Genomic DNA, 24623 nt, shown 5'->3' with positions numbered 1-24623 from the left:
GGGGAAACAAGAATTGCCACCCCAGCCCGTCTTCTCTCACTGCCGGCAACGCCAGAGTGGAAGAGAGTCCAGCCCCTCTCGAGGGAAATGGTTCCAGAGCCCTTGCTGTGCGTCGAAGTGAGTCCGACTATATCTACCCGGAACTTCTCCACCTCGCGCACTAGCTCAGGCTCCTTCCCCCCCAGCGAGGTGACGTTCCACGTCCCAAGAGCTAGCTTCTGTAGCCGAGGATCGGACCGCCAAGTGCCCTGCCTTCGGCTGCCGCCCAGCTCACATCGCACCCAACCTCTATGACCCCTGCTATGGGTGGTGAGCCCATTGGAGGGGGGACCCACGTTGCCTCTTCGGGCTGTGCCCGGCCGGGCCCCATGGGGACAGGCCCGGCCACCAGGCGCTCGCCATCGTGCCCCACCTCCGGGCTATCTACACTTCTGTTAAAATGTAATAATCACTTTTTCTTCTCTTCTTTGATACTTTACATTAGTTTTGGATGATACCACATTTAGGTATCGATCCGATACCAAGTAGTTACAGGATCATACATTGGTCATATTCAAAGTCCTCATGTGTCCAGGGACATATTTCCTGACTTTATAAACGTAATATGAATTTTTTAAAAACGTAAGATTTTGTAATGCCAAAAAATATCAACGTAATCATAGTAGTATCGACTAGATACGCTACTGTACTTACAGTGGATGTCAGGTGTAGATCCACCCATGGCGTTTATTTACATTGTGACGCCGGTGAGCTATTGTATCCTCCTAGGGTGTGTAGTGAAGCATGTTTAGCTATTCCTCGTCCTCCAGTGATTATGCTACTTGAAAGAAACTTAAAATGTTTCAATAAAAACAAGTAGAGCTTCTCCATCTTTTCAAATGGCCTAAAATACCCCAAAGTGATGAGTTCAGGTAACCTCAGATCCTTTAGTATTTCATTCCATGACCGTGGAGCAGCGAATCTACCAAGATTGTTTTACCAGAATAAACGTTCAAAGTATGTCCTGCGACCTTGAACTGTAGCGACATGAGTCTCTCCACATAACGGAAGAGAACTAAGGGGGAACCAGACCAAGAAGTTGTTTTTAAATGGGTTATACTTGTATAGCGCCTTTTTACCTTTTTTTAAGGAACTCAAAGCGCTTTGACACTATTTCAACATTCACCCATTCACACACACATTCACACACTGATGGCGGGAGCTGCCATTCAAGGCGCTAACCAGGACCCATCGGGAGCAAGGGTGAAGTGTCTTGCTCACGGACACAACGGACGTGACTGGGATGGTAGAAGGTGGGGATTGAACCAGGAACCCTCAGGTTGCTGGCACAGCCACTCTTCCAACAGCGCCACGCAGTTGGGAGAGTTAAATAAAAATCATCCCTTGAGAAAATCTAGGGACTGACAAAGATGAACAGTTTGCCTTTGCATACAAAGTGCAATGGTGGACCAAGTTGGCACAAGCAGTAATAAAACATAAAAGACAAGTTGTCATCAATAACAATCCACAAGTACTTACATGTCGTGACCATTTCAAGTTCAACCTCATGAGCAGTTAATATTTTTGAAATCAATGGCAGTCGTTTGCCATTTGAAAGTAGCATCACCTTAGATTTCTCTGCCTTTAGCACTGGTCTCAGCAATTATTGTTATTATTATTGTCTCAGCTTAGTCAGTTGGGACTGAACAACATCAAAAGCTGGGACTGAACAACATCGTGTTAGCATGTCACATGTGTTGTTAGCATGTAACATGTGTTCGCTCATCACGTATTTTGTTAGCATGTGACACGTGTAAAACACATGTTGGTAGCATTTCACACATTTTTAGCATGTCACAAATTTTGTTGGCATATGACAGGTGTTAGCATTTCACACATGTTTTAAGCATGTGACACATGTTAGCATGTCACACATGTTGTAAGCATGTGACGTGTTTTTAGCATGTCACACGTGTTGTTAGCATGTGTTGTTAGCATGTCACATGTGTTGCTAGCATGTGACACATGTTAGCATGCCATGTGTGTTGTTAGCATGTCACATCAAAAGCTGGTACTGAACAACATCAAAAGCTGGTACTGAACAACATCAAAAGCTGGTATGGACAACATCAAAAGCCGACTGCAGAAGCTGAAAGGTTTGCGCCACAGGGGGGGGAACAATATATGAGCGAGTCAGCTGCATAAAACACATGATCACAGAGGTGATTTCCATAGATGGAAGAGGAGAACTGGACACATTGGGTTCCATCAGACAGGTCATTAGAAAAGCACTTTACAGCCTGCTGAGATAAACCAAGTTCCAGACTTTCTAGGGATCATGTCAGCTCCTGGTGGTTTGTGCGAGATCAAACTCAGACTTTGACTTCTTGACGAGAAAAGTAAAGCGATTTTGTCGCCGCCATGTTGGTCACGTCCTGCAACTCTTCCACCTCCTGTCTCTTGTCCTTAGAGAAAAAATGCCTGGCCATATGCGTGCAGAACATGCAGCAGTCGGACGACCTTTCACCTCTGGAGATCGTGGAGATGTTCGCCGGCCTCTCTTGCTTCCTCAAGGACTCCAGCGACGTGTCCCAGACGCTGTTGGACGACTTCCGCATGTGCCAAGGCTACAACTTCCTGTGCAATCTCATGCTGAGGTACGTAGGGCCGGGGACACGTGCGCACACGCCGTGGACACGCTAAGACCTGGGACCTCCCTGTGGACAGGCTGGAGCAAGCCAAGGAGGACGAATCCAGGGACGCGCTGAAGGACCTGGTCAACCTGGTCACATGTCTGACCACCTACGGTGTGACGGAGCTCAAACCGGCCGGGCTGACCACCGGCGCCCCCTTCTTGCTGCCCGGATTTGTTCTCCCGCAGCCTTCGGGCAAAGGTGACACTTTCACTTTCACTTTCACTTTGCTCCAAAGTAACTGCACAGGAAGAGCTGATTCATGTAACGTGTCTACAAGGCTCAGTGATGCTTGATTCGACTTGTCAAGTCCACTTCCTGTCTGGCTCATGGAGACCCACAAATGTTTCAGTTTCCCTCCTGGTCTCAGACGTGTATTGACTGTAAATACTGTTGACTCTCCTAATGACCTCATCTCCCACTCCAATATTAACGCTGAATTAATCATCTTATTTTATAACTTATTCAATCATTCTATCCAACCTACTGACAGTTTAACAGGATAAAGCTTATCACATGATATGAACGCATGTGATGGTAGTTAGATTGTCCAAGGTGAGTGGAGTGTGTGGATGGAGAACGCTTCCAGTCGGGTGAGAAATGTGGGAGTTGTGCATGTTTAAAAAAAGGCCCATTAATTTTCAATGGGCAAAATGTCCCGGAAAACCGAGAATTTAGGGTAATCTGGGATATTTTTAAAGAAATGTTTTTGGGGAGCTCACAATTCCCGATCGAGCTGAATGTTTTGATAATGAAACGGTTCTGATCGTATGAAAACTGGGGGCTGTGGAACGTGCCTAACTTTTGTGGCGGAATGATGATAATAATAATAATAATAAAAATAATAATAGTAATAAAAATACTACTACTACTACTACTAATAATAATAATAATAATAACAATAAAAATAACTAGATCATGTTTTGGTGTAGAATTTAATTGTGTGAATGATTCGACAGTCACATAATAATAATAATGATAATACAAATATCTTGATCGTGTTTTGGTGTAGATTGTGATTGTGTGAATGATTGGACAGTCACAAAATAATAACAATAAAAATAACTAGATTGTGTTTTGGTGTAGAATGTGATTGTGTGAATGATTGGACAGTCGCACAATAATAATAATAATAATACAAATAATAATAAAAATAACTAGATTGTGTTTTGGTGTAGAATGTGATTGTGTGAATGATTTTTAGCCACACAATCACACAGTGCTCACAAATACATCCATCCATCCATCCATTTTCTACCGCTTAATCCCTTCGGGGTCGCGGGTGGGACGCTGGAGCCTATCTCAGCTACAATCGGGCGGAAGGCGGGGTACACCCTGGACAAGTCGCCACCTCATCACAGGGCCAACACAGATAGACAGACAACATTCACACACTAGGAACCATTTAGTGTTGCCAATCAACCTATCCCCAGGTGCATGTCTTTGGATGTGGGCGGGGCCTATCCCCAGGTGCATGTCTTTGATGGTGGGAGGGGCCTATCCCCAGGTGCATGTCTTTGGAGGTGGGAGGAAGCCGGAGTACCCAGAGGGAACCCACGCAGTCACAGAGAGAACATGCAAACACCACACAGAACGATCCCGAGCGCAGGATCGAACCCAGGACCTTCGTATTGTGAGGCAGACGCACTAACCCCTCTTCACCGTGCTGCCTCAAACTAAATTGATAAGAAATAATAATTATGTTTCTTAAATAAACTGCCCATTAAATTGAAGTGCAAATAAAAATACAGTTTCACTTAAGTCATAATTTTTGCGCTTAAGAAATTATTTTTAACTTTATCTACAGACTTCCAGACTTCTTCTTTTATTTTGATATTGTCATTACTGCCACAAGTGGTGGAAAAGTGTATTACAATACGGACCACGGCTCAGAATGTAGCATGCTAGCATGTCTCACCGTAGGTCGTTCTTGCTTACAGGACAACATCTAGACCTTCTGGGTGCTGGAGAACATCTTCTTGAATCCAGTTTTTGCTTACAGGACAAATGATACCTAACATTTAGACCTTCTAGGTGCTGCAGAACACCTTCTTAAATCCAGTTTTTGCTTACAGGACAAATGATACCTAACATCTAGACCTTCTGGGTGCTGCAGAACACCTTCTTACATCCAGTTTTTGCTTACAAAACACATGATGCCTAATATCTAGACCTTCTGGGTGCTGCAGAACACCTTCTTGAATCCAGTTTTTGCTTACAGGACAAATGATACCTAACATCTAGACCTTCTGGGTGCTGCAGAACACCTTCTTAAATCCAGTTTTTGCTTACAGGACAAATGATACCTAACATTTAGACCTTCTGGGTGCTGCAGAACACCTTCTTAAATCCAGTTTTTGCTTACAGGACACATGATACCTCACATCTAGACCTTCTGGGTGCTACAGAACACCTTCTTAAATCCAGTTTTTGCTTACAAGACACTTGATACCTAACATCTAGACCTTCTGGGTGCTGCAGAACACCTTCTTAAATCCAGTTTTTGCTTACAGGACACCTGATACTTAACATCTAGACCTTCTGGGTGCTGCAGAACATCTTCTTAAATCCAGTTTTTGCTTTCAGGACAAATGATACCTAACATCTAGACCTTCTGGGTGCTACAGAACACCTTCTTAAATCGAGTTTTTGCTTACAGGACACATGATATCTAACATCTAGACCTTCTGGGTGCTGCAGAACACCTTCTTAAATCCAGTTTTTGCTTACAGGACACGTGATACCTAACATCTAGACCTTCTGGGTGCTACAGAACACCTTCTTAAATCGAGTTTTTGCTTACAGGACACATGATATCTAACATCTAGACCTTCTGGGTGCTGCAGAACACCTTCTTAAATCCAGTTTTTGCTTACAGGACACGTGATACCTAACATCTAGACCTTCTGGGTGCTGCAGAACACCTTCTTAAATCCAGTTTTTGCTTACAAGACACATGATACCTAACATCTAGACCTTCTGGGTGCTGCAGAACACCTTCTTGAATCCGGTTTTTGCTCACAGGACACATTATACCTAACATCTAGGCATTCTGGGTGCTGCAGAACACCTTCTTAAATCCAGTTTTTGCTTACAGGACACATGATACCTCACATCTAGACCTTCTGGGTGCTGCAGAACACCTTCTTGAATACAGTTTTTGCTTACATGATACCTAACATCTAGACCTTCTGGGTGCTGTAGAGCAGTGGTCCCCAACCACCGGGCCACAGCCCGGTACCGGTCCGTGGATCGATTGGTACCGGGCCACACAAGAAATTTAAAAAAATTAAAAAACCTTTTTTTATTTTTTTATTAAATCAATATAAAAAACGCAAGACACACTTACAATTAGTGCACCAACCCAACAAACCTCCCTCCCCCATTTACACTCATTCACACTCATTCGCACAAAAGGGTTGTTTCTTTCTGTTATTAATATTTCTGGTTCCTACATTATATATCAATATAGATCAATGCAGTCTGCAGGGATAGAGTCCGTAAGCACACATGATTATTTTTTATGACAAAAAAAATATCTTAAATCCAGTTTTTGCTTCAGGATACATTATACCTAACATCTAGACCTTCTGAGTGCTGCAGAACACCTTCTTAAATCCAGTTTTTGCTTACAGGACAACATCTAGACCTTCTGGGTGCTGCAGAACACCTTAAATCCAGTTTTTGCTTACAGGACACATGATACCTAACATCTAGACCTTCTGGGTGCTGCACAACACCTTCTTGAATCCAGTTTTTTCTTACAGGACACATGATACCTAACATGTAGACCTTCTGGGTGCTGCAGAACACCTTCTTAAATCCAGTTTTTGCTCACAGGACACACAGTGCGCAACATCCAGGCCTTCTCGGTGCTGCAGAACGCCTTCCTGCAGGCGAAGAGCAGCCGCCTGGCCTGCATGCTGCTGGACGCCATCGGCAACATCTACGGCGCCGAGCCGGCCAACTACTTCATCCTCGAGTCGCAGCACACGCTGTCGCAGTTGGCCGAGCGCGTGGGCCGGGTCCCCGAGGCGCAGGCCAAGTACTTTGAGCTGCTGGAACTGGTGGTGTTCAGCCTCAACTACGTGCCATGCAAGGAGCTGTTCAGCGTCAGCGTGCTGCTCAAGTCCAGCACTTCGCACGCCTGCAGCATCACGGCCGTGCGCACGCTGCTCAAGCTGGCGCGCCACGACCTGGTCTTCAGCGACGTGCTGCGTGAGGTGGGCCTGCTGGAGGTGCTGGTCAACCTGCTGCACAAGTACGCTGCCTTGCTCAAGGACCCGGCTTCGCAGCACCAGGCGCACGACAACGAGCAGGGTGAGTCCAACCTCAAAAACTCTTTCCTCGCTTGGATCCAGTCTTCTATATTACCCATGGACCAATACCCAAATTTGAAGCTGTAAAAGTGACATATTGGTGTCACAATTGAGAAGAATACTATTACTTGACTTTGTTTGAATGCATGAAGCACATTTATTTAATAAACAAATTAATCAAAAGTGCAGGGAGTTCCTTGGCACAGTATCAACCCTTTAAAAAAATAAATATATATATATATATATATATATGTATATATGTATGTGTATATATATATATATATATATATATATATATATATATATATATATATATATATATACAGTGTGTGTATATATATACATACATATATATATATATATGTATGTATATATATATATATATATATACTGTATGTGTATATATATATACATACATATATATATATATATATACATATATATATATATATATATACATATACAGTATGTGTATATATATACATATATATATATATATATATATATATATATATATATATATATACACTAGGGCTGCAACAACTAATCGATTAAATCGATTAAAATCGATTATAAAAATAGTTGCCGATTAATTTAGTCATCGATTCGTTGGATCTATGCTATGCGCATGCGCAGAGGCTACGTTTTTTTTTTTTTTTTTTAACCTTTATTTATAAACTGCAACATTTACAAACAGCTGAGAAACAATAATCAAAATAATAGGGGTGTAACGGTACGTGTATTTGTTTTGAACAATTTCGGTACGGGGGTTTCGTTTCGGTGCGGAAGTGTACCGAGCGAGTTTCCACACGGACATATTAAGTCGCGTACTGCACGTTGTGTAAACAATACTCAAAATGCCGGACATTTGAGGCATTTTTGAAGCTCTGCAAAAGAGGACATGTCCGGTGAAAAGAGGACGTATGGTCAGTCTATCATAGCCCGTTAGCTGCTAGCATGCTAGCAAAAGAGGACTAGCAGCGATCGGTTTCACCGGACGTGAAACCGATAGCAGCGACCGGGCTAGGATAGACTGACCATACGTCCTCTTTTCACCGGACATGTCCTCTTTTGCGGAGCTGTCAGGGCGGAGTTTCTTAAATGCCTCAAATGTCCGGCATTTTGAGTTAGGGTTGTGTGTATTTTCAATGTACGTTCAGGGTTAAAAAGGTTAAAAACACAACAAATTGTGCGTGCAGCAGCATTCGTGAGGGAGGGGGAGAGACAGAGAGAGCGAGAGAGTTATGATAAATGCGCATGCGTCGTCAGGCTCTGCTTTTTATCGATACATTTATCACATTTAATTTTTTATTATCTATAGCAGGAGTGTCAAAAGTGTGCATTTTTGTAACATTTTCCTTGTTTTATTTGGCAAGTTGAAAGAACATGCTGCCAGTATGCTGTATTTTTTTCAATAAAATACTGGAAAGGATAGAAATGTAGTTTGTCTCTTTTATCCGATTATTAATCGATTAATCGAAGTAATAATCGAAAGATTAATCGATTATCAAATTAATCGTTAGTTGCAGCCCTATTATACACATCTATATACATACGTGTGTGTGTGTGTGTGTGTGTGTGTGTGTGTGTGTGTGTGTGTGTGTGTGTGTGTGTGTGTGTGTGTGTGTGTGTGTGTGTGTGTGTGTGTGTGTGTGTGTATATATATGTATATCCATATATATTAAAATAAATGTAACACTAAATATGTATATGTATATATAATATATATAACACTATAACAAGGGACTCATATAACTGACGTAAAAAATTACATGTAAATGTGTGTGGTAAAATAACCAAAATTAATAATGAATATTTTCTTAAATAAAGTGTCAATAAAAATTAAAGTGTAAATCAAAATACAGTTTCACCACTTTAGTCATCATTTTTGCGCTTAAGAAACTTCTTTATAACTTTATCTCCAGACTTCTTCGGTTTGTCTGATATTGTCACTACTGCCACAAGTGGTGGAAAAGTGTATTACACCTGAGAAACACTTATTGTTTTGGTCCCGCACACTTTCTCCTTACTGACCTGTGCGCAGTTGGCGTAACCAATCAGACGGTGCCGTGGGCGGGACAATGCCGCATGTGCGACTGACCAGTTTTAAACGTGTCTGACCGACACTTCTTTGATGATGGTTACATTTATAATAATAGATGTTAAATATTACTATTCATTAGCAATATATACATTTTAAAAAGCCGATACTGATAAAAATAGGCCGATGCGGTGTATGTAAAAATGGCAAATATCATCCCGGCCGATACTGGGTTGATCCCTAATTGTATGAAAGTTTGTATAAATTCTGTGCATGACGTGTGTGTGTGTGTGTGTGTGTGTGTGTGTGTGTGTGTGTGTGTGTGTGTGTGTGTGTGTGTGTGTGTGTGTGTGTGTGTGTGTGCGTGCAGCTGAAAGTGCAAACAACAGTGTGGTGGAGGAGCAGAAGCAGCTGGCCTGGCTGGTCATGGAGACTCTGATGGTGCTCCTGCAAGGCTCACACACCATGAACACCAACGCAGGTAACACACAGACACACACACACTGGGATATCTACACAGCACATCCTCTGTGTGTATGTGTGTGTTAGTTACAAACATGACATGTGCACTAGAGCCACACACACAGTGGCTTCTTCCATATTTGGGTATTTCTTTCCTCTGCTTGAAATCATAAATAATTCAGATTTGTTTGTGGTTACTTAAATAAGAACTGCTTTGATGGCGCTATCTGCAGGGAAGAAGAGTGCTGCAGCTCTACAGCGTAGGTGTTACCAGTCAACATTTCTTAACAAGACCTACTCGGGCTACACAAGAACATGATTCACACCTGAACTGTGATTCTTATTATTCATCCCCATTCTAAAGAAATACATTTTGCAAAATGAAATAAAATAATATATGTACTTTTTAATAAGATTACATTTTTTTATGCCATTTCCATTCAAGCAGAAGAATATGTTCTAATCTGTAACCTGTTTTAAAAAGTTTCATTATAATTATTATACCAATTTTTACTTTGTAAGAATCGGTTTGAATCGAGAATCAACCCTGAATCGAATCGTCACCCAATGAATAGGAATCATATTGATTCGTTAAGGGTTTGAGTCTTTGGACTACTACACCTTTTATAAGTACTATACTGTATACTGTCCGTACTAAGGGGTGTCCCCATCTGATATCACTCCAATATCAGTTGCTTGCATGTAAAATGTGCGATACAAGCAGTCTTGCAGAGTGTTTACTTGTGTTGATACCACGTGCGATACAAGCAGTCTTGCAGAGTGTTTACTTGTGTGTGTGTTATCATGTGCGATACAAGTAGTCCTGCAGTGTGTTTACTTGTGTGTGATATCATGTGCGATACAAGCAGTCCTGCAGATTGTTCACTTGAGTGTGATATCATGGTGCTGTGTCAGTATTGTATTAGAAGTCTAAAAGTGGTATGAGGACCTACCTAACTTGAATGTGTTTAATAACACTGAAGGTCACATTAAAGAGATTTAAAAATCAAAATAGACATGTTCATTATTTGTGTTTTTCGGCTTTGGGAGAATGGTGTGTTGGATCCCTCATGCTGCCATGTGGTGTTGTCCTCCTAAGATCAAGCCACATCTTGACTTTTCTCCCTCCCGCCCCCCCAGCCCTGTTCAGGGAGTTTGGCGGCGCCCGCTGCGTGCACAACATCATCAAGTACCGGCAGTGTCGCGAACACGCCCTGCTCATCATCCAGCAGCTGGTCCTGTCGCCCAGCGGGGACGACGACATGGGCACCCTGCTGGGTCTCATGCACTCTGCACCGCCCCGAGAACTCCAGCTCAAGACGGACATCCTGCGGGTGAATACACACGCACACTCACACAACTCAGGGCGTACACACACGCACACTCACACAACTTAGGGCGTACTAGCACTAACACTCACACAACTAAGGGCGTACTAGCACTATCACAACTCAGGGCGTACACACACACACACACTCACACAATTCAGGGCGTACTAGCACTAACACTCACACAACTCAGGGCATACACACACTAACACTAACACAACTCAGTGCGTACTAGCATTAACACAACTCCGGGCGTACTACCACTAACACAACTCAGGGCGTACACACACTAACACAACTCAGGGCGTACTCACACTAACACAACTAAGAGCGTACACACATTAACACAACTAAGAGCGTACACACATTAACACAACTCAGGGTGTACGCACACTAATACAACTCAGGGCGTACTCACATTAACACTAACACAACTCAAGGCGTACACACACTAACACAACTGAGGGCGAACACCCACTAACACTCACACAATTCAGGGCGCACTAGCACTAACACAACTCAGGGCGTACACACACACACACACACACACACAACTCCGGGCGTACTAGCACTAACACTCACACAACTCAGGGCGTACAAACACTAACACAACTCAGGGCGTACTCACACTAACACAACTAAGAGCGTACACACATTAGCACAACTCAGGGCGTACACACACACACACACACACAACTCCGGGCGTACTAGCACTAACACTCACACAACTCAGGGCGTACACACACTAACACAACTCAGGACGTACTCACACTAACACAACTAAGAGCATACACACATTAACACAACGCAGGGCGTACTCACACTAACACAACTCAGGGCGTACTAACACTAACACAACTCAGGGTGTACTCACATTAACACTGACACAACTCAGGGCAAACATCGACTAACACTAACACAACTCAGGGCGTACTCACACTAACACTAACACAACTCAGGGCGTACTAACACAACTCAGGGCGAACACCCAATAATACTACCACGACTCAGGGCGTACTCACACTAACACAACTCAGAGAGTACACACATTAACACAACTTAGAGAGTACACACACTAACACAACTCAGGGCGAGCACCCACTAACACTAACACAACTCAGGGCGTACACACACTAACACTAACACAACTCAGGGCGTACTAACACTAACACAACTCAGAGAGTACACAGGGCGTACTAACACTAACACAACTCAGAGAGTACACACATTAACACAACTCAGAGAGTACATACACTAACACAACTCAGGGCGAACACCCACTAACACTAACACAACTCAGGGCGAACACCCAGTAACACTAACACAACTCAGGGCGTACACACTCTAACAACTCAGGGCATACACACACTAACACAACTCAGGGCGAACACCCACTAACACTAACACAACTCAGGGCGTACTAACACTAACAACTCAGGGCATACACACACTAACACTAACACAACTCAGGGTGAACACCCACTAACACTAACACAACTCAGGGCGAACAGCCACTAACACTAACAATTCAGGGCATACACACACTAACACAACTCAGGGCGAACACCCACTAACACTAACACAACTCAGGGCGTACTCACACTAACACAACTCAGAGAGTACACACACTAATATATATATATATATATATGTATATATATATAAGTCCCATCCATCCATTTTCTACCGCTTGTCCCATTTTGGGGTGGCGGGGGGTGCTGGAGCCTATCTCAGCTGCATTCGGGCGGAAGGCGGGGTACACCCTGGACAAGTCGCCACCTCATCACAGGGAATATGTCGCAGATAGTGAATGTAAATGTTTATTTACATACCTTAATTGTTTCCAAACGGTGTCTGTAACACGGCGGTAAAACGGCTGATCAAACAAAACAGAAGTCATGGTCATGGACCCACTAGCTGCGCAAGCTAGCTCTCCAGTCAGCTAAACAGACTCAATAACTCCACGGTGACGTTTTGGTGAATTTACTGAGGAATTTGTGAATGTGAAACGATACAAAACAAATGTTATTGTAAGGTAATAATACTAACACAGACACTTGTAAACATGTTAGCATATTAGCTAAGGCTACCTATACTAGCTTGATTACAGTAAGATAGCACATACAAATATGCATGAAAACACTCCTACAGACATCACACATGGGACGCTTTAGTAAGTAAGAATTGTTGTAGTTATATTTTAAAACTTACAAACGTTGCTTGGAGTGATGAATGAAGAATCCATGCCAGTAGAAACGCTTTGGACAGCTAGAAGACGGAACGGCGACTGTACTTCCAGTAGGTTCATAGCTCAGTGTAAACAGAAGGGCACTGCAGCACCAGTAGTGATCGAACTTGTCCAAAAGATGGCACCTTACCAAGAACAATAACACACCTTTTCAGTGCGTTTGCCTGGTATTTTTTAACTATTTACATCATAGTCAGCGAAGAAAAATCCATCAAATAGCTGCACTGTTTTATAAGCTACAGGGTTCAAACCCTGGGGGAAAAAAAGCAGCGGCTTATAGGCTGAAATTTACGGTAATCATTCATTATTAATGTTGATGATTATTTTTGCCACAATCCTCTCGCCACATTTGACACTTCAAGTGAATGATGGGATGTATCAATCCAATCCAATCCACTTTATTTATATAGCACATTTAAACAACAAAAATGTTTCCAAAGTGCTGCACAACAATATTAAAAACAATATTCAAATATTACCCTTAGCTCCACCAATGACTGAATAAAACAAAAAAATATATAAATAGATATAAAACCAATGTAAAAACAATATAACTGTAAAAATATAAAATAAATATGATTAAAAACTATTTTAAAGGGTAAAACCAATTAAAACAGTAAATAGAAATCAAAATTTATAAAAAACACAGAGGACAACAGAGGACAGAGGACCACACAACTCACGTAGTGTTAAAAGCCAAAGAATAAAAGTGGGTCTTAAGACGAGACTTAAAACACTCCACTGTGGGAGCAGTTTGAACATGGAGGGGCAGGGTGTTCCAGAGCTTAGGGCCGACCACAGAGAAGGCCCTGTCTCCCCTAGATTTAAGTCTGGTATTGGGCACCAAGAGCTGGCTCTCGGACCTCAGAGCGCGCGCAGGAGTGTAAATTTGGATGAGGTCCGAGATATACTGAGGTGCTAGTCCATGTAAAGCTTTAAAAACAAACAGCAAGGTTTTAAAATCAATTCTAAAATGAACAGGGAGCCAGTGCAAACTCTGAAGAATTGGGGTTATATGCTCGCGTTTCCTGGCCCCTGTTAAAAGTCTTGCTGCCGCGTTCTAGACTAACTGCAACCGGGAGAGAGCTTTTTGGCTAATGCCAGCATAAAGTGCATTGCAGTAGTCCAGGCGACTTGAAATAAAAGCATGCACGACTTGTTCAAAAAGGTTAAAAGATAAAAACGGTTTTACCTTTACTAAAAGACGAAGATGATAAAAACACGATTTTAAAACGCCATTGACTTGTTTGTCAAGTTTAAAATCGCTGTCTATAGTGACGCCAAGGCTGGTGACTTTGGGACACACATAATTTTGCAATGGTCCCAAGTCAGTGAGGGCCGGACCAAAAACTGAAATTTCCGTTTTTCTCTCATTCATTATTAAAAAATTCTGGGCTAACCAAGCCTTGACGTTGCATAGACAGTTGAGAAGGGGTGTCAGGGGGCCGTGGCCTTTTGAAATCGGCATGTAAATTTGGCAGTCATCTGCATAAAAGTGATAAAACACTCAATGCCTCTTAAAAATCTCTCCAAGAGAGAGAAGGTATAATGAAAACAGGATGGGGCCTAGAATAGATCCCTGGGGCACACCACAGTAAAGTGGAGCAGAAGAAGAGGTGGTGTCCCCCAGCCTGACAGAGAAGGACCTCTCTGACAGGTAGGATCTGAACCACTCTAATGCAGTCCCCCTGACACCCACACAGTCTTTCAGGCGGTTTAAAATAATTGTGTGGTCGACTGTGTCAAAAGCAGCTGTAAGATCTAAAAGCACTAAAATGGCAGAGCTGCCAGAATCAGACATTAAAAGCAAGTCATTAAAAACCTTTAAAAGTGCAGATTCAGTACTATGCAAAGCTTTGTATCCAGACTGAAATGGATCTAAAGTGCTACTTTCATCTAAAAAAGGCTGCAGTTGCGCCAAACACATTTCTCCAAAATTTTTGACACAAAAAGTAATTTGGAAATGGGACGATAATTTGACAAACTTGTAGGATCAAGACCTCTTTTTTGATCAAAGGCTCAACAACAGCTCTTTTACAAAAAGAGGGGACACTGCCAGAAATCAAGCTGCTGTTGATGATGTCCCTAACAGACAAGTCAATAGAATACCAGACTTCTTTAAAAAAGCGAGGGGGGACTGGGTCTGTGGGACAGGACGAGGGTTTTAGTTTGTCAACTATTCCTGTAAGGCTCAAACTGACAAAACACAGCCGAGCACTGAGTGGCCACATTAAAACTCAATGGAGAACGAGAAAGATTTGCCCGAATAAAAGCAACCTTGTCGTTAAAAAAGCAGAGACATTTTTCACAAGTTTCACGTGTCATCTCTAGTGAAGTGGCTGGATTCGGATTAAGAACATCCATCCATCCATCTATCTTCTACCGCTTAATCCCTTCGGGGTCACGGGGGGCGCTGGAGCCTATCTCAGCTACAATCGGGCGGAAGGCGGGGTACACCCTGGACAAGTCGCCACCTCATCACAGGGCCAACACAGATAGACAGACAACATTCACACTCACATTCACACACTAGGGCCAATTTTAGTGTTGCCAATCAACCTATCCCCAGGTGCATGTTTTTGGAGGTGGGAGGATGCCGGAGTACCCGGAGGAAACCCACGCAGTCACGGGGAGAACATGCAAACTCCACACAGAAAGATCCTGAGCCCGGGATTGAACCCAAGACTGCTCAGGACCTTCGTATTGTGAGGCAGACACACTAACCCCTCTTCCACCGTGCTTCCCGGATTAAGAACATAACTAATAGTTTTAAAAAGAACATGTGGCTTGCTGATACTATTTGAAATTAAGTCTGACAGATATTTTGTTTTCTCAGTTTTAACCACACTTTGATAATTCCGACAGTTTTCTTTTAAAATTTAATAAGAGACCTCCAAGTGATCCCCTTTCCACTTGCGCTCCGCACTTCGCCACTCACGCCGAGCTGTGCGCGTGGTTTCATTGAGCCAAGGCTCCATGTAATGTGATGGTTCCTCGCAGGTTATTGATGATAACAAACACACTACATTGGTGTGCTCTCGCAAGTAATACACGACGGCAGCAACCTTTCAGCTTAGAAATAAGGACTTGGGCGTGGAAATATTATTTCAGTCATGGAAAGAAGTGATGGGACTGGGTTGTTGACACAAAACATCAACAAACTAGCCTGCAGGCTGCTGGTCACATGACAGGAAGTGAAATGGCAGAATGTAGCAGCTGCCACTGATTTCACTTCCTACATCAGGCTTGACCAGGATATGGACTAAAGTATTGGGACGCAGCTCTTGACCAATGAAATGACGTTAGCATAGCAAGTTAGTCTGGTCGTTTTAGTGGGGTTTATTTTCATTCTCGTATTTTTATGAGATGGACACATAATTATATTTTTTATTTTGAAAAAGAAAACAAAAAATCCAAACTGTCCAAAAACTGAAAAAAAATGTTCTTCAGTTTTTTGTGACATGCCAGTTACACAGAATAGTCATTTGAATATTTAGTCATACATTTATCAAAATCAAATACAGTTCCAGAATACGACAGGGAATGTGCACTATTTGAACAAGAGCAGAAATGTATCTTAGATACTTTTATGTGGATGTTGGACTGGCGTTCATAATTTCGCCTTGCAGAGTGAAAAGCTTCTCTTAGATGTTATCCAATTTGTGATTCAAATCCGAGATCCTCCGAATTTGTGTATAAACCAGAGCAAGGGTCCAATCAGCAGATGTCATCACAGTTGCAAATAGATGGATAAGGTTCAAGTCTTAGACGGAAACAACCGCCAGGCACAGGACTTGCCACTTCTCCCACAAGTTCCTAATGTATCCGTCAGTAAACGTAAGCTCCGCCTCCCTCCCCTGCAGGCACTGTTGGCCGTGCTGCGAGAGAGCCACCGCACGCGCACCGTCTTCCGCAAGGTGGGCGGCTTCGTCTACGTGACCTCGCTGCTGGTGGCCATGGAGCGCTCGCTGTGCCAACCCCCTCGCCACGGCTGGGAGCGCGTCAACCAGAACCAGGTCTTCGAGCTGCTGCACACCGTCTTCTGCACGCTCACGGCCGCCATGCGCTATGAGCCCGCCAACTCCCACTTCTTCCGAACAGAGATCCAGTACGAGAAGCTGGCCGACGCCGTCAGGTAGCCCCCCCCCCCCTTTTTCCTTTCTGCCCTAAGTTGGCGTCCTGTAACCGCCTGCACTTCGCCAGGCTGCTGGGATGCTTCTCTGACGTGAAGAAGCTGAGCCCCACCAGCGTCTTCCCCTCCAACTCTGAGCCTTTCCAGAGGCTGCTGGAGGAGGAGGCGGGGCCTGCAGGAGAGGGGGTGTGTCCTACGCTCAGACACTGCAGCAAGCTCTTCATCTACATGTACAAGATGGCCACAGACTCTTTCGACAGGTACACACACACCTCACCTTTACACTCCTCTGACAGGTACACGCACACCTCACCTTTACACTCCTTCGACAGGTACACACACACCTCACCTTTACACTCCTTCGACAGGTACACACACACCTCACCTTTGCACTCCTTTGACAGGTACACACACACCTCACCTTTACACTCCTTCGACAGGTACACACACACCTCACCTTTACACTCCTTCGACAGGTACACACACACCTCACCTTTACACTCCTTCGACAGGTACACACACACCTCACCTTTACACTCCTTCGACAGGTACACACACACCTCACCTTTACACTCCTTCGACAGGTACACACACACCTCACCTTTACACTCCTTTGACAGGTACACACACCTCACCTTTACACTCCTTCGACAGGTACACACACCTCACTTTTACACTCCTTCGACAGGTACACACACATCTCACCTTTACACTCCTTCGACAGGTACACACACACCTCACCTTTACACTCCTTTGACAGGTACACACACCTCACCTTTACACTCCTTCGACAGGTACACACACACCTCACCTTTACACTCCTTCGACAGGTACACACACACCTCACCTTTACACTCCTTCGACAGGTACACACACACCTCACCTTTACATTCCTTCGACAGGTACACACACACACCTCACCTTTACACTCCTTTGACAGGTATACACACACCTCCGTTTTACACTCCTTTGACAGGTACACACACACCTCACCTTTACACTCCTTTGACAGGTACACACACACCTCACCTTTACATTCCTTTACAGGTACACACACACCTCACCTTTACACTCCTTTGACAGGTACACACACACCTCACCTTTACACTCATTTGACAGGTACACGCACACCTCATCTACTTGGAATAAATAACAATTTTCCACTCTTTTTCTTCATCGTAAAGGGGAATTGCAATTTTTTTTTTATGTTGCCTATCATTCACAATTATTATGTAAGACAAGAAGACAGATTTATTTATTTTAATGTATTGTAACTGGTAAATAAATGTAAATAAAAGTCTGTTTCCAATTAGAGTACACTACTGCCCTCATAACGTCCTCTAAGAAACATCCCACCAACAATCCTCCATTTACATGTCTTGACCTGAATATGAACAAGTATTAGTAATATTGTTATTATAAGTGCTAACGCAGAGGAACTACTTTTAGAGAGCTAACTAGCTTATGCTGCTATATTGACATATTGAGCTGCTGCATGGCCTCTGAGTTGGTGAAAGTGAATTCTAGATGATAAATTATGCCTCTAAACTGGATAGTAGAAGGTTGTGGACATAAACCCACAAGTTGGTCCACTTTGACATCCAACTTAGACCCGGAGATGGCCAAAAAGAAGGTTGTTGTTTTTTTAATCCCTTTGTGAGGATTATGATGAATTGTTCATGTAAAGGGGAAGATATAAACATCCCATCAGTCTTTTTCCCAGTGAGAGCAGACATTTTACAGTAACTGAATGTTTATTATGTTTGTTGTTTCTCATCAAGTCTGTCATGATTACGGTAGTAGTCTTGTTGTTGTTGAAGGAAAAGTGAAGGTTGTGATGTGTTTGTGAAATTAATACTTAAAATTATGAAAATATGTCAATATTACATGTTATTATGAATTTTACTACATGACTTATTCACTTACATCATGTATATATTACATGTTATTATGAATGTTACTACATGACATACATACTTACATCATGTATATATTACTTGTTATTATGAATGTTACTACATGGCATATACTTACATCATGTATATATTACATGTTATTATGAATTTTACTACATGACTTATTCACTTACATCATGTATATATTACATGTTATTATGAATGTTACTACATGACATGTATACTTACATCATGTATATATTACTTGTTATTATGAATGTTACTACATGGCATATACTTCCATCATGTATACATTACATGTTATTATGAATATTACTACATGACATATATACTTACATCATGTACTGTATATATTGCATGTTATAATGAATGTTACTACATGACATTTATACTTACATCATGTATATATTACATGTTATTATGAATGTTACTACATGACATATATTTACAGTGTGTATATAAAAATATGTAAATATTGAATGTTATTATGAATGTTACTAGATACTACATACTGTATATACAAACCCTGTTTCCATATGAGTTGGGAAATTGTGTTAGATGTAAATATAAACGGAATACAATGATTTGCAAATCCTTTTCAACCCATATTCAATTGAATGCACTACAAAGACAAGATATTTGATGTTCAAACTCATAAACTTTATTTTCTTTTTGCAAATAATAATTAACTTGGAATTTCATGGCTGCAACACGTGACAACGTAGTTGGGAAAGGGCATGTTCACCACTGTGTTACATCACCTTTTCTTTTAACAACACTCAATAAACGATTGGGAACTGAGGAAACTAATTGTTGAAGCTTTGAAAGTGGAATTCTTTCACAGTCTTGTTTTATGTAGAGCTTCAGTCGTTCAACAGTCCGGGGTCTCCGCTGTCGTATTTTACGCTTCATAATGCGCCACACATTTTCGATGGGAGACAGGTCTGGACTGCAGGCGGGCCAGGAAAGTACCCGCACTCTTTTTTTACGAAGCCACGCTGTTGTAACACGTGCTGAATGTGGCTTGGCTGAAATAAGCAGGGGCGTCCATGAAAAAGACGGCGCTTAGATGGCAGCATATGTTGTTCCAAAACCTGTATGTACCTTTCAGCATTAATGGTGCCTTCACAGATGTGTAAGTTACCCATGCCTTGGGCACTAATGCACCCCCATACCATCACAGATGCTGGCTTTTGAACTTTGCGTCGATAACAGTCTGGATGGTTCGCTTCCCCTTTGGTCCGGATGACACGATGTGAAATATTTCCAAAAACAATTTGAAATGTGGACTCGTCAGACCACAGAACACTTTTCCACTTTGCATGAGTCCATCTTAGATGATCTCGGGCCCAGAGAAGCCGGCGGCGTTTCTGGATGTTGTTGATAAATGGCTTTCGCTTTGCATAGTAGAGCTTTAACTTGCACTTATAGATGTAGCGACGAACTGTATTTAGTGACAGTGGTTTTCTGAAGTGTTCCTGAGCCCATGTGGTAATATCCTTTAGAGATTGATGTCGGTTTTTGATACAGCGTCGTCTGAGGGATCGAAGGTAACGGTCATTCAATGTTGGTTTCCGGCCATGCCGCTTACGTGGAGTGATTTCTCCAGATTCTCTGAACCTTTTGATGATATTATGGACCGTAGATGTTGAAATCCCTAAATTTCTTGCAATTGCACTTTGAGAAACGTTGATCTTAAACTGTTTGACTATTTGCTCACGTAGTTGTGGACAAAGGGGTGTACCTCGCCCCATCCTTTCTTTTGAAAGACTGAGCATTTATTGGGAAGCTGTTTTTATACCCAATCATGGCACCCACCTGTTCCCAATTAGCCTGCGCACCTGTGGGATGTTCCAAATAAGTGTTTGATGAGCATTCTTCAACTTTATCAGTATTTATTGCCACCTTTCCCAACTTCTTTGTCACGTGTTGCTGGCATCAAATTCTAAAGTTAATGATTATTTGCAACAAAAAAAAAAGTTTATCAGTTTGAACATCAATTATGTTGTCTTTGTAGCATATTCAACTGAATATGGGTTGAAAATTATTTGCAAATCATTGTATTCCGTTTATATTTACATCTAACACAATTTCCCAACTCATATGGAAACGGGGTTTGCACTTACAGTGAGTATATAAAACATTAATGGAGGTTTTTGGATGTTTTTACAGCACTTTATATGTGAAATAGAGTCACTTCCATGAGCTCCAATGTTAGCTGAGTCTTGCTAGTGTTTTTCTACGATTTAGAATGCATAAAAAAAACAAAAACAAGGTGTTATTGTCCCACATAAGGATTGTGAATGATTAAAAAAAAAAAAAATAGTGCAGTTCCCCTTTAATTCCACATGAGTGAAGACAATGTCTTGTTTCCTTTCTGCTTCACACTAACAACTTCTCTTTTCTTCTTCCTCTAACCCTCACTGTCCATCCTCACCTGGCTACGTGTGTGTGTGTGTGTGTGTGTGTGTGTGTGTGTGTGTGTGTGTGTGTGTGTGTGTGTGTGTGTGTGTGTGTGTGTGTGTGTGTGTGTGTGTGCGTGTGCATGTTTGCAAATGTGTATTTTTGTGTTTATTTATGTGTATGTGTGCGCATGCTTATGTGTGCGCACGTGTGCATGTTTGCGTATGTGTGCGTGTGTGTGTGTGTGCTTGTTGACGGCGCCTCAGTCGGGCGGATCAGGTTCCTCCCTGCCTGACTCACGAGACCTCGCTGCCCTCGCCGTGGGGCACCCCCGCCCTCGCCAGGAAGAGGTGTTGCTTCTCTCTTTTCTCCCCTCCATCCCCCACCTCCAAACACACCTGACCCACAATGCACCTGGCCCCAATGACTCACACGTGCTGCTACTTAATAATGACTCATTTCTGTGTCATTGAATATTTCTGAATGAAGGAGTCATATTTGGGTTTTAGTAGGAACTCTTAATGCATGAGGCCCATGGTCTGCCAGAGCATAAGGAGAGGGGGCAGGAGGGATTATTTAGCTCCTATTATATTGAAGTAGTCATCCAGAAAGTATCAGTACAAATACAAATGTATCCTTCCTCCTAGAGAGTTAGCATTTTGACTCTTGAATATTTCGCTCCTCTTCAGGTACGACTTTGTTAGCATCTGTGCAATGTGGAAGTACCCCCTGTGGACATAGTTCACAAGCTAGCAAGCTAATGAGTTGGTTTTGCTCCATGGTTGAGAGCAGCCATCGTGGGCTCCAAATAATATTTCTCAGGAATAAATGGTCGTTGCTAGCTGACATGTTACACAGCTGTTCATTGATATGTTACATCAGTGCGAGCTGATGTGTTACGTCATTGCTGATACGTTACATTGGCGCTAGCTGACATCTTACATTGTTGAAAGCTAATATGTTACATCATCACTAGCTGATACGCTACATCGCTGTCAGCTAACATCTTACATCGTTGATAGCCATTGCTAGCTGATACGTTACATTGCTGCCAGATGACATCTTACATTATTGATAGCTATTATGTTACATCATCGCTAGCTGATACGTTACATTGCTTCCAGATGACATCTTACATTATTGATAGCTATTATGTTACATCATCGCTAGCTGATACGTTACATTGCCGCTAGCTGACATCTTACATGGTTGCAAGCTATTACACTACATGGTTGCTAGCTGGTATATTACATGGTTGCTAGCTATTTTGCTACATGGTTGCTAGCTATTTTGCTACATGGTTGCTAGCTGGTATGTTACATGGTTGCTAACTATTTTGCTACATGGTTGCTAGCTGGTATATTTCATGGTTGCTAACTATTCTGCTGCATGGTTGCTAGCTAGTATGTTACATGGTTGCTAACTATTTTGCTACATGGTTGCTAGCTAGTATGTTACATGGTAGTTAGCTATTTTGTTACATGGTTGCGAACTGGTATGTTACATGGTCGCTAGCTATTTTGCTACATGGTTGCTAGCTGGTATATTTCATGGTTGCTAACTATTTTGCTACATGGTTGCTAGCTGGTATGTTACATGGTAGCTAGCTATTTTGCCACATGGTTGCTAACTGGTATGTTACATGGTCGCTAGCTATTTTGCTACATGGTTGCTAGCTGGTATATTTCATGGTTGCTAACTATTTTGCTACATGGTTGCTAGCTGGTATATTTCATGGTTGCTAACTATTTTGCTACATGGTTGCTAGCTGGTATGTTACATGGTAGCTAGCTATTTTGCCACATGGTTGCTAACTGGTATGTTACATGGTCGCTAGCTATTTTGCTACATGGTTGCTAGCTGGTATATTTCATGGTTGCTAACTATTTTGCTACATGGTTGCTAGCTAGTATGTTACATGGTTGCTAACTATTTTGCTACATGGTTGCTAGCTAGTATGTTACATGGTAGTTAGCTATTTTGTTACATGGTTGCGAACTGGTATGTTACATGGTCGCTAGCTATTTTGCTACATGGTTGCTAGCTGGTATATTTCATGGTTGCTAACTATTTTGCTACATGGTTGCTAGCTGGTATGTTACATGGTAGCTAGCTATTTTGCCACATGGTTGCTAACTGGTATGTTACATGGTCGCTAGCTATTTTGCTACATGGTTGCTAGCTGGTATATTTCATGGTTGCTAACTATTCTGCTGCATGGTTGCTAGCTAGTATGTTACATGGTTGCTAACTATTTTGCTACATGGTTGCTAGCTAGTATGTTACATGGTAGTTAGCTATTTTGTTACATGGTTGCGAACTGGTATGTTACATGGTCGCTAGCTATTTTGCTACATGGTTGCTAGCTGGTATATTTCATGGTTGCTAACTATTTTGCTACATGGTTGCTAGCTGGTATGTTACATGGTAGCTAGCTATTTTGCCACATGGTTGCTAACTGGTATGTTACATGGTCGCTAGCTATTTTGCTACATGGTTGCTAGCTGGTATATTTCATGGTTGCTAACTATTTTGCTACATGGTTGCTAGCTAGTATGTTACATGGTTGCTAACTATTTTGCTACATGGTTGCTAGCTAGTATGTTACATGGTAGCTAGCTATTTTTCTACATGGTTGCTAACTGGTATGTTACATGGTCGCTAGCTATTTTGCTACATGGTTGCTAGCTGGTATATTTCATGGTTGCTAACTATTTTGCTACATGGTTGCTAGCTGGTATGTTACATGGTAGCTAGCTATTTTGCCACATGGTTGCTAACTGGTATGTTACATGGTCGCTAGCTATTTTGCTACATGGTTGCTAGCTGGTATATTTCATGGTTGCTAACTATTTTGCTACATGGTTGCTAGCTAGTATGTTACATGGTTGCTAACTATTTTGCTACATGGTTGCTAGCTAGTATGTTACATGGTAGCTAGCTATTTTTCTACATGGTTGCTAACTGGTATGTTACATGGTCGCTAGCTATTTTGCTACATGGTTGCTAGCTGGTATATTTCATGGTTGCTAACTATTTTGCTACATGGTTGCTAGCTAGTATGTTACATGGTTGCTAACTATTACGCTACATGGTTGCTAG

The 24623-nt window shown here is 42.2% G+C and overlaps 1 protein-coding gene across 5 annotated transcripts in view; it reads left to right on the top strand.

The window, feature by feature from the left end:
- Positions 1–24623, top strand: part of wdfy3 (WD repeat and FYVE domain containing 3) — a 148500-nt gene that overhangs the window by 41674 nt on the left and 82203 nt on the right. For 4 of the 5 annotated variants that reach the window (XM_072915982.1, XM_072915981.1, XM_072915979.1 and 1 more), the window contains exons 7-14: positions 2450–2636; positions 2707–2873; positions 6513–6992; positions 9403–9513; positions 10635–10828; positions 16934–17205; positions 17274–17462; positions 21788–21871. In XM_072915982.1, the coding sequence (XP_072772083.1) occupies positions 2450–2636; positions 2707–2873; positions 6513–6992; positions 9403–9513; positions 10635–10828; positions 16934–17205; positions 17274–17462; positions 21788–21871 (1684 nt within the window). The remainder of the gene's footprint in view (positions 1–2449; positions 2637–2706; positions 2874–6512; positions 6993–9402; positions 9514–10634; positions 10829–16933; positions 17206–17273; positions 17463–21787; positions 21872–24623) is intronic. The other variant, XM_072915983.1, reaches the window with a different exon arrangement.

This window comes from Nerophis lumbriciformis, linkage group LG24 (genome assembly GCF_033978685.3).
Source record: "Nerophis lumbriciformis linkage group LG24, RoL_Nlum_v2.1, whole genome shotgun sequence".
Taxonomy (NCBI): Eukaryota; Metazoa; Chordata; class Actinopteri; order Syngnathiformes; family Syngnathidae; genus Nerophis; species Nerophis lumbriciformis.
Note: the sequence above shows the minus strand (reverse complement) of the source record. Positions and strands in the feature narration are given on the sequence as shown.